The sequence below is a fragment of the Salvelinus alpinus genome, chromosome 2, assembly GCF_045679555.1.
Source record: "Salvelinus alpinus chromosome 2, SLU_Salpinus.1, whole genome shotgun sequence".
Classification (NCBI taxonomy): Eukaryota; Metazoa; Chordata; class Actinopteri; order Salmoniformes; family Salmonidae; genus Salvelinus; species Salvelinus alpinus.
Genome location: NC_092087.1, coordinates 105,517,553 through 105,528,462, shown reverse-complemented (window position 1 = coordinate 105,528,462; position 10,910 = coordinate 105,517,553). Strand labels below are relative to the sequence as shown.

The 10,910-nt window shown below is 48.5% G+C and overlaps 1 protein-coding gene across 1 annotated transcript; it reads right to left on the bottom strand.

Moving 5' to 3' along the window:
• Window positions 1–575: 575 nt before the first annotated feature.
• Window positions 576–9,114, bottom strand: gpank1 (G patch domain and ankyrin repeats 1). Its single transcript, XM_071390190.1, has 5 exons — window positions 9,016–9,114; window positions 8,299–8,593; window positions 7,798–7,932; window positions 4,432–4,715; window positions 576–3,445 (listed from the first exon to the last, which is right to left on the bottom strand). Exons 2-5 carry the CDS (start codon window positions 8,512–8,514, stop codon window positions 2,950–2,952), a joined length of 1,131 nt encoding a protein of 376 aa, XP_071246291.1. The 5' UTR covers window positions 8,515–8,593; window positions 9,016–9,114; the 3' UTR covers window positions 576–2,949.
• Between the last annotated feature and the right edge of the window lie 1,796 nt (window positions 9,115–10,910).

Sequence of the window (10,910 nt, the reverse complement as noted above, 5' to 3'; positions counted from 1 at the left end):
TATCATGAAGTATAAGCAAGTGCAAATGAGCTGTGACTAAGAAGGCCTGTTCGTTCAGCACTGTCAAAATGGACACCGACAGAAATTCAGATAGTTCAGATAAATTCGGCATGTTGAGGCATTAACTTGACTTTTCTTTAAGTCACCAGAGAGAGAGAGAGAGAGAGAGAGAAGAGAGAGACAGAGAGAAGAGACAGAGAGAAGAGAGAGAGAGAGAGAGAGAGAGAGAGAGAGAGAGTGGAGAGAGAGAGACAGTTGCCTACCATTTTAACAATTTTATTAGGCCTATGTGGTCTAAAAAGGAAGGAAAATACAATCAGGAGGATCCACTTTTATACACAATCCAATATACCAACGCACAGACGGACGGACGGACAGACAGGCAGGCAGACGGACAGACAGGCAGACAGGTGGGCAGACGGACAGGCAGACAGACAGATCAAGTGAAATGACATGGATCTATCACTGAACTGTCTGTTGAATGGGAAGAAACTGTTGAAGGGTAACCATGGTTACAGACCCCAACAACATACTGCATATAGAATACCCTCCTTGATGAAGAAAAGCACACGAGCTAATTAAACTCAGCAAAAGAAAGGTCCTCTCACTGTCAACAGCGTTTTATTTTCAGCAAACTTTAAATATTTGTATGAACATAAGATTCAACAACTGAAACATAAACTGAACAAATTCCACAGACATGTGACTAACAGAAATTGAATAATGTGTCCCTGAACAAAGGTGGAGTCAAAATCAAAAGTAACAGTCAGTATCTGCTGTGGCCATCAGCTGCATTAAGTACTGCAGTGCATCTCCTCCTCATGGACTGCATCAGATTTGACAGTTCTTGCTCCACTAAGGCACCTGCAAGTTCCCGGACATTTCTGGGGGGAATGGCCCTAGCCCTCACCCTCCGATCCAACAGGTCCCAGACGTGCTCGATGAGATTATTGAGATCCGGGCTCTTCGCTGGCCATGGCAGAACACTGACATTCCTGTCTTGCAGGAAATCACACACAACGAGCAGTATGGCAGGTGGCATTATCATGCTGGTGGGTCATGTCAGGATGAGCCTGCAGGAAGGGTACCACATGAGGGAGGAGGATGTCTTCCCTGTAACACACAGTGTTGAGATTGCCTGCAGTGACAACAAGCTCAGTCCGATGATGCTGTGACACACCGCCCCAGACCATGACGGACCCTCCACCTCCAAATCGATCCCGTTCCAGAGTACAGGCCTCGCTGTAACGCTCATTCCTTCGACGATAAATGCGAATCCGACCATCACCCCTGGTGAGACAAAACCACAACTCATCAGTGAAGATGCACTTTTTGCCAGTCCTGTCTGGTCCAGCAACGGTGGGTTTGTGCCCGTAGGCGACGTTATTGCCGGTGATGTTTGGTGAGGACCTGCTTTACAACAGGCCTACAAGACCTCAGTCCAGCCTCTCTCAGCCTATTGCGGACAGTCTGAGCACTGATGGAGGGATTGTGCGTTCCTGGTGTAACTCGGGCAATTGTTGTTGCCATCCTGTACCTGTCCTGCAGGTGTGATGTTCGGATGTACCGATTCTGTGCAGGTGTTGTTACATGTGGTCTGCCACTGCGAGGACGATCAGCTGTACATCCTGTCTCTTGATAATGAAGTAACAATTCATTCTCAAGCCCCGGTGGAGCTCCTCAGTAGAATAACACTTCATTATCAAGCCCCAGTGTAACTCCTCAGTAGAGTAACTCTTCATTATCAAGCCCCAGTGTAACTCCTCAGTAGAGTAACACTTCATTATCAAGCCCCAGTGTAACTCCCCAGTAGAGTAACACTTCATTATCAAGCCCCAGTGTTTCTCCTCAGTAGAGTAACAGTTCATTATCAAGCCCCAGTAGAGTAACACTTCATTATCAAGCCCCAGTGTAACTCCTCAGTAGAGTAACACTTCATTATCAAGCCCCGGTGGAGATCCTCAGTAGAGTAACTCTTCATTATCAAGCCCCAGTGTAACTCCTCAGTAGAGTAACTCTTCATTATCAAGCCCCAGTGTAACTCCTCAGTAGAGTAACTCTTCATTATCAAGCCCCAGTAGAGTAACAGTTCATTATCAAGCCCCGGTGGAGATCCTCAGTAGAGTAACTCTTCATTATCAAGCCCCAGTAGAGTAACAGTTCATTATCAAGCCCCGGTGGAGATCCTCAGTAGAGTAACAGTTCATTATCAAACCCCAGTGTAACTCCTCAGTAGAATAACACTTCATTATCAAGCCCCGGTGGAGATCCTCAGTAGAGTAACTCTTCATTATCAAGCCCCAGTGTAACTCCTCAGTAGAGTAACACTTCATTATCAAGCCCCAGTGTTTCTCCTCAGTAGAGTAACACTTCATTATCAAGCCCCAGTGTAACTCCTCAGTAGAGTAACTCTTCATTATCAAGCCCCAGTGTTTCTCCTCAGTAGAGTAACACTTCATTATCAAGCCCCCAGTAGAGTAACACTTCATTATCAAGCCCCAGTGTAACTCCTCAGTAGAGTAACTCTTCATTATCAAGCCCCGGTGGAGATCCTCAGTAGAATAACACTTCATTATCAAGCCCCAGTGTTTCTCCTCAGTAGAGTAACACTTCATTATCAAGCCCTAAATGGGCCCTTGGCCCTGTGGAGAAACAGGTAGAGCGGAGCAAATACCCCATAATGACAAAGCAAAAACTGGTTTTCAGAAATGCTTGCAAATTTATTACAAATAAAAAAACAGAAATACCTTATTTACATAAGTATTCAGAGCCTTTGGTATTTGATTAGGATCCCCATTAGCTGTTGCAAAAGCAGCAGCTACTCTTCCTGGTGCATTTGCTATGTGACATAAGAGAGAGAGTGTACACTAGAGACAGAGAGGAGAGAGAGAGAGTGTACACTAGAGAGAAACTGACTACAACAGGTGTCCCTGGGTCAGCGTTTAGAAGTCAGGGGTCAAAGGTGTTAAAGGAAGAGCGGAAGTCCCTCTCCCAGTTCCTGTCCTTCTCCTCCCTCCTGCTCTCCTCCTTCATCCCCCTCCTCCCCCTCTCCCCCCGACCCTCCTTCCCCGTCCGTCTGACTGCCTGCGGGTCTTTAGGTTGGAAGTGTGTGACCTTGGGTCGGGGTGTGGGTCCGTACCCCAGGCCTCTACTGTCCCTCTTCAGAACGGTCCGGACCGGCTGTTTGTGACCCTCCCCCTCGGGCCCCAGCCCCCCCCCAGGGGTCCATCCGGAGCGCAGCATCATCTGGTAGGCGGGGGTGGAGGGGGGGAGGCAGTAGTGGGGAGGGGGGGCAGGGCGGGAGAGAGAGAACAGGTGGAGGGTGGAGGAGAGGTGCGTCTCTGGAGGAGAGGAATAGTGGACACTGCAGACTGGACACCACTGGGTCTGATTCTGGGTGGACTGGTTCTGATGGGTCTGGACTGCTGCTACCGCTGGGGGAGAACTGTGGGGGGGGGGGGCAGAGAGAGAGAGGGGGTGGGGGGAGAGGAGCAACAAGGGAGGAGAAAAATGAGTATCTCCTTGACAACAAACCTTCAATCACAGTTGTTATTTCTACACGAGGACAGAGGAGAGCCTGGTCCTGGAGAACCTCAGACACTGCAGTATGGTGTTCCAACTAGGCACCACACCTGACCAACTGAGCCAACTGATCAGGTCAGGGATTGTCTATATTAAACACAACTGACCAGGTCAGGGATTGTCTATATTCACCACACCTGACCACCTGACCAACTGATCAGGTCAGGGATTGTCTATATTCACCACACCTGACCACCTGACCAACTGATCAGGTCAGGGATTGTCTATATTCACCACACCTGACCACCTGACCAACTGATCAGGTCAGGGATTGTCTATATTCAACCCACCTGGTCTTCCAGGTCATAAGCATGAAGTGGCTGCGTCAGTCTAGTATGGTCGACCACATGACAGTACGATCGCTGGCTGTCTGTGTTCAGTCAGTCAGTCACTAACCTGTAGTCAGTCAGTCAGTCAGTCAGTCACTAACATGTAGTCAGTCAGTCAGTCACTAACCTGTAGTCAGTCAGTCAGCCACTAACCTGTGGTCAGTCAGTCAGTCAGTCACTAACCTGTGGTCAGTCAGTCAGTCAGTCACTAACCTGTGGTCAGTCAGTCAGTCACTAAACTGTGGTCAGTCAGTCACTAACCTGTGGTCAGTCAGTCAGTCAGTCACTAACCTGTGGTCAGTCAGTCAGTCAGTCACTAACCTGTGGTCAGTCAGTCAGTCAGTCACTAACCTGTGGTCAGTCAGTCAGTCAGTCAGTCACTAACCTGTGGTCAGTCAGTCACTAACCTGTGGTCAGTCAGTCAGTCACTAACCTGTGGTCAGTCAGTCAGTCACTAACCTGTGGTCCTGGTGGTCAGTCACTAACCTGTGGTCAGTCAGTCAGTCAGTCAGTCACTAACCTGTGGTCCTGGTGGTCCTGCGTCTCTCTCCTGTAATGGTTGTGTTGACCCCTCTGTCTCCCATGCCGGTCACCCGTCTCATGGTCACAGTCCTGCGGAGACCCGTAGTGGTCCAGTTCCTCTAGGACCCCGCTATGCCCCGCCATCCGCGCCAGCTCCCTGGCGTCCCGGCCCTGCGTGTCGACCACGCCCACCCACGCCGCCCCCTGCTGGAGGAGGAGCCTAACGACACCCCTCTGCCCTGCCGCCGCTGCACACATCACACCTGTCCACCACCAGCTGTCCTGGAGAGAGTCAGGGAGAGAAAGAGGAGATGGAGAGAGAGAGAGAGAGAGGGCGGGGGGGAGAGGAGATGGAGAGAGAGAGAGAGAGAGGGCGGGGGGGAGAGGAGATGGAGAGAGAGAGAGAGAGTCAGGGAGAGAAAGAGGAGAGAGAGAGAGAGAGGGGGGGGGGAGGAGATGGAGAGAAAGACATTAAGAAGAAGTTGTAGAGGACATTTTGGTCATGTAGCAGACACTCCTCAGTAAAGCAGCTTTTAGCTAAGTCAGTGTTAGTAAGAGAAGACAACCGGTGTTAAAGACTAGCGCAACGGGAAGGAGGTTGGTTCGAGGGCAACGGGAAGGAGGTTGGTTCGAGGGCAACGGGAAGGAGGTTGGTTCGAGGGCAACAGGAAGGAGGTTGGTTCGAGGGCAACAGGAAGGAGGCTGGTTCGAGGGCAAAGGGAAGGAGGTTGGTTCGAGGGCAACGGGAAGGAGGCTGGTTCGAGGGCAACGGGAAGGAGGTTGGTTCGAGGGCAACGGGAAGGAGGTTGGTTCGAGGGCATCGGGAAGGAGGTTGGTTCGAGGGCAACGGGAAGGAGGTTGGTTCGAGGGCAACGGGAAGGAGGCTGGTTCGAGGGCAAAGGGAAGGAGGTTGGTTCGAGGGCAAAGGGAAGGAGGCTGGTTCGAGGGCATCGGGAAGGAGGCTGGTTCGAGGGCAACGGGAAGGAGGTTGGTTCGAGGGCAACGGGAAGGAGGTTGGTTCGAGGGCAACGGGAAGGAGGCTGGTTCGAGGGCATCGGGAAGGAGGCTGGTCCGAGGGCATCGGGAAGGAGGTTGGTTCGAGGGCAAAGGGAAGGCGGTTGGTTCGAGGGCAAAGGGAAGGAGGTTGGTTCGAGGGCAAAGGGAAGGAGGTTGGTTCGAGGGCAAAGGGAAGGAGGTTGGTTCGAGGGCAAAGGGAAGGAGGTTGGTTCGAGGGCAAAGGGAAGGAGGTTGGTTCGAGGGCAAAGGGAAGGAGGTGGTTCGAGGGCAAAGGGAAGGAGGCTGGTTCGAGGGCAACGGGAAGGAGGCTGGTTCGAGGGCAACGGGAAGGAGGCTGGTTCGAGGGCAACGGGAAGGAGGCTGGTTCGAGGGCAACGGGAAGGAGGCTGGTTCGAGGGCAACGGGAAGGAGGTTGGTTCGAGGGCAACGGGAAGGAGGTTGGTTCGAGGTCAACGGGAAGGAGGCTGTTTCGAGGGCAACGGGAAGGATGTTGGTTCGAGGGCAAAGGGAAGGAGGTTGGTTTGAGGGCAAAGGGAAGGAGGTTGGTTCGAGGGCAAAGGGAAGGAGGTTGGTTCGAGGGCAACGGGAAGGAGGTTGGTCCGAGGGCATCGGGAAGGAGGTTGGTCCGAGGGCATCGGGAAGGAGGTTGGTTCGAGGGCAAAGGGAAGGAGGTTGGGTCGAGGGCAAAGGGAAGGAGGTTGGTTCGAGGGCAACGGGAAGGAGGTTGGTTCCAGGGCAACGGGAAGGAGGTTGGTTCCAGGGCAAAGGGAAGGAGGTTGGTTCCAGGGCAAAGGGAAGGAGGTTGGTTCGAGGGCAAAGGGAAGGAGGTTGGTTCGAGAGCAACAGGAAGGAGGTTGGTTCGAGGGCAACAGGAAGGAGGTTGGTTCGAGGGCAACAGGAAGGAGGTTGGTTCGAGGGCAACAGGAAGGAGGTTGGTTCGAGGGTAACAGGAAGGAGGTTGGTTCGAGGGCAAAGGGAAGGAGGTTGGTTCGAGGGCAAAGGGAAGGAGGTTGGTTCGAGGGCAACAGGAAGGAGGTTGGTTCGAGGGCAACAGGAAGGAGGTTGGTTCGAGGGCAACAGGAATGAGGTTGGTTCGAGGGCAAAGGGAAGGAGGTTGGTTCGAGGGCAACAGGACGGAGGTTGGTCCGAGGGCAAAGGGAAGGAGGTTGGTTCCAGAGCAAAGGGAAGGAGGTCGGTTCGAGGGCAACGCGTAGGAGGCTGGTTGGTGGCATGTTAGCATTTTAAAGGGGAAACAGGACTGAAGGCAAAAGGTTTGCGGTAGAATGCTCCAAATAAATGTTTAAAAACCTTGATATACTTTCACTTGACCTACTCCACCAAACAACGAACACATCTTAAGAGTTCTGAACATGTTGTCATAGAGCTTTTAAATTGAACCTGGCTGGAGGACAAACCTCTCCTATTTCTATAGACGACAGGTAAAATGTGTTTTCTTGTTATAAGACTGTCATCTGATGAAGTTGTTTCTTGGTTAGTTTGGTTGGTTCTTGGTTAGTTAGGTTGGTTTTGTGCATGCTACCTGTGCTGTGAAAAATGTCTGTCCTTTTTTGTATTTGGTGGTGAGCTAACATAAATATACGTGGTGTTTTCGCTGTAAAACATTTTAAAATTTGGACATGTTGGCTGGATTCACAAGATGTTTATCTTTCATGTGCTGTATTGAACTTGTTAATATGTGAAAGTTAAATATTTCTAAAAAATATCTTTTGAATTTCGCAATTGAAGTGGCTGTTGTCATATTGTGCCCGGCTTCGGGCTTGCAGCCCAAAGAAGTTAAACTGGCCCAGGTTGAACCGGGCTATGGCCTGTCGCGTGACTGGGTGAAACCGGTGAGGGAGGTGTGCCCTGCTCATATGTAAGACACTGAGGAGAGAACGGCCCATAATAATGGCCGGAACGGAGCAAACGGAATGTTATTCAACACATGGAAACCATGGAAACCATGTGTTTGATGTATTTGATACCATTCCACTGATTCCGCTCCAGCCTTCACCACAAGCCCGTTCTCCCTAAATAAGGAGCCACCGACTTCCTGAGGTAAGAATACTACATTTTCAGGCAGATAAAACATTTTTATCAAAAGCCCCACTTTAGCATGTGAAAACACAGCATCCTACTCATTAGTCTAGTCTACATGCATCACCTAGGTCACTTTTGTTTTGAGCCGTCTTCTCCGTGGGCTTTGAACCTGTTTCACGCCCGGGAAGCAGCCCGGTGATAAAAACGCAGATCACTTTTCACTCCGCCAACCCGGTCTAGTAATCCAATCTCTTATTTGGTTTCTCCCCGGCGGGAGACCCAGGTTCAGATCCCTCCTGTTACCTACCTGGAAGTTGACATCCACCCCCCGGGACAGCAGGCCTCTCACCCCAGACAGGTCACCTTCCTGGGCACAACGCAGCAGTCTCAGCCCCTCCAGCTCCGTGGTAGTACTGGTGGTGCTAGCCTGCTGCCTGCTAGCCTGTGGGAAAGAGTACTTTAGTTACATTTTGATCAATCAGCAGATGCATCTGGAGTGTGCAAAGCTGTCAGAGGTAAAGGGTGGCTACTTTGAAGAAACTCAAATATAAAATATATTTTGATTTGTTTAACACTTTTTTTGGTTACTACATGATTCCATGTGTCTTATTTCATAGTGTTGATGTATTCAATATTATTCTACAATGTAGAAAATAGTACAAATTAAGAAAAACCCTGGAATGAGTAGGTGTCAACTTTTGACTGGTGCTGTGTATATATACTGGGGAAATACTTTATTTTTTAACTCATACATGTCATGATCATAGATGATGTAGCTCCTAGGCTGTATGTGTTGTGTTTGTGGTACCTGGACGTGCTGCCCCGCTCTTCCCCTCCTCTCTCTCCCCCTCTGCGCCATTCCTCGTCTCTCCCCTCCACCCCCCTCTTCTATGACGCTTTGATAGAAGCGCCGCGCCTCCTCTCCTCCGAGGGTGCTGGGTTGAGGTCCGGTGGCTGCGCCTGCGTTCCCCGACCACAGCAACTCTTCCTCTCGGGCCGGGGTGAAGTAGCTTAGCGAGCTCATGGCTGGGCCGGTTGGTCGGCGGCGCTGGAATAGCTAGCTGACCGCTAGACAGGCTAGGCGACAGTACCGTTACAGTCACCTAAAACACAGTTGACCAGTCGAATAGTGATTAGATTTGTGTAAACGAGGTAACTGACGTTCGTTAAGGTTATTTTCTTCATACAGCTAGTTAACTACAGTGGCTAACTCAATGACTAGTCTAATTCCTCCATAATAGTGTTACTTTTAGTTAGTAGCTAAGTGTAGTTAGCTAGCCTCAACCAAATATATTGTCTGTGCCTCAACGCTCGGTCGTAAAGGCTAATAGGTAGCTAACGTTAGCTAGCTGGCTGTGACTTATCAAACATAATTAGTTATGGGCAGCTAGCACACTGAATTTAACGTAAGTACCTAGATATTTAACAAATAGTTTATATATTTATCAAAAAGTGTATATATATATATCAAGAGTTCTCAAATGTAAATAAAAAGAAAATGCTAGCAAAATAGTTAGTTCCCTACCTGAGCTAAAGTAGCGTGCCTCCATCTTTGTTGTTGTTGGTTTGCGGCGTCATGTCCACTATTTTCTGTCACGCAAATAGCCCACACATCGCCTTCTGCTGACTGGAGTTGGTAACGCAGCAAATTCATTTTAGGACACCATTTTACATTCATTCAGTCAAACAAAAATAAGCACATAGGTCTATAGCGCGTCTTCATGGTATAACAGTAGATATGAAATATTGGTTTTCCACATTTTATTGATATTCAGACCAAAATATGTTGCATTAATCAAATATTTTTTATACTAAACAAAAATATAAACGCAACATGCAAAAATGTCAAAGATTTTACTAAGTTACAGTTCATGTAAGGAACTCAGTCAAATTTAAATAAATTCATTAGGCCCTAATCTATTGATTTCACATAGATTAGGGTGGGCATAGGCCCACCCACTGGGGAGCCAGGGCCATCCAATCAGAATGAGTTTTTCCCCACAAAAGGGATTTATTATAGACAGAAATAGTCCTCGATTTCATCCGCTGTCCGGGTGGCTGGTCTCAGACGATCCCACAGGTGAAGAAGCTGTATGTGGAGGTCCTGGGCTGGCGTGGTTACACGTGGTCTATGGGTGTGAGGCTGGTTGGACGTACTGCCAAATTCTCTAAAACGACATCGGAGGAGGCTTATGGCAGAGAAATGAATATTAAATTCTCAGGCAACAGCTGTGGTGGACATTCCTGCAGTCATCATGCCAATTGCACACTCCTTCAAAAGTTGACACATCTGTGGCATTGTGTTGTGTGACAAAACTGCACATTATAGAGTGGCCTTGTATTGTCCCCAGCACAAGGTGCACCTGTGTAATGATCATGCTGTTTAATCAGCTTCTTAATATGCCACACCTATCAGGTGGATGGATTATTTTAGCAAAGTAGAAATAATCACTAACAGGGATGTAAACAAATTTGTGCACAACATTATAGAGAAATAAAGCTTTTTGTGCACATGGAACATTTCTGGGCTCTTTTATTTCAGCTCATGAATCATGGGACCAACACTTTACATGTTGCGTTTATATTTGTGTTCAGTGTACAAACAGTGCCTGTGTTTTCTCTGACATGGTGAATGACATTGATGGAAACATTCATGAGGTTGTGAATGTTTTTCATGTCAACAACTTATCAATGTTATCATAACTAAGTGTGTTGTATTTGGTACAAATCATTCCTTAAGTACAAGACCTCAGCTGAATCTGGTAATAAAGGATGTGGCTGTTGAGCTAGTAGCTAGAGGAAAACATTAAACTAGGCACAAACTGGTTGAATCAATGTTGTTTCAACGTAATTTGTCAACGTATTGTGACATTGGAATCTACGTGGAAAATACATTGGATTTCCAAAAAGTCATCAATGTAAAACGATTGTTTTGACAGTGAAATTTCAACCATAGGATTGTCATCATGGTAACCAACGTTTAACAGACAAGCCTTGTATAAAATACAGTGCCTTTTGAAATATTTTTTTCTTCACATGTTGTTGCATAAGTATTCAGCCTAAATTAGTTCAGGAGTGTAAGTTCCAGAGTGGCGCAGTGGTCTGAGGCACTGAGTATTCAGCCTAAATTAGTTCAGGAGTGTAAGTTCCAGAGTGGCGCAGTGGTCTGAGGCACTGAGTATTCAGCAAGCCTAAATTAGTTCAGGAGTGTAAGTTCCAGAGTGGTGCAGTGGTTTGAGGCACTGCATCTCAGTTTGAGAGGCTTCACTACAGTCTCTGGTTCAAAACCAGGCTGCATCAAATCCGGTCGTGATCGGGAGTCCCATAGGGCGGCGCACAATTGGCCCGGCGTTGTTTGGGTTTGGCCGGGGTAGGCCGTCATTGTAAATAAGAATATGTTCGTAACTGACTTGCCTAGTT

Coding starts and splice junctions, on each gene's coding strand:
- gpank1 (XM_071390190.1), bottom strand. CDS start 8,514: ATGAGCTCGCTAAGCTACTTCACCCCGGCCCGAGAGGAAGAGTTGCTG. Junction 7,933..8,298: donor GAGCGGGGCAGCACGTCCAG/GTACCACAAACA, acceptor TCTTTCCCACAG/GCTAGCAGGCAGCAGGCTAG. Junction 4,716..7,797: donor GGGTGGATGTCAACTTCCAG/GTAGGTAACAGG, acceptor GACTCTCTCCAG/GACAGCTGGTGGTGGACAGG.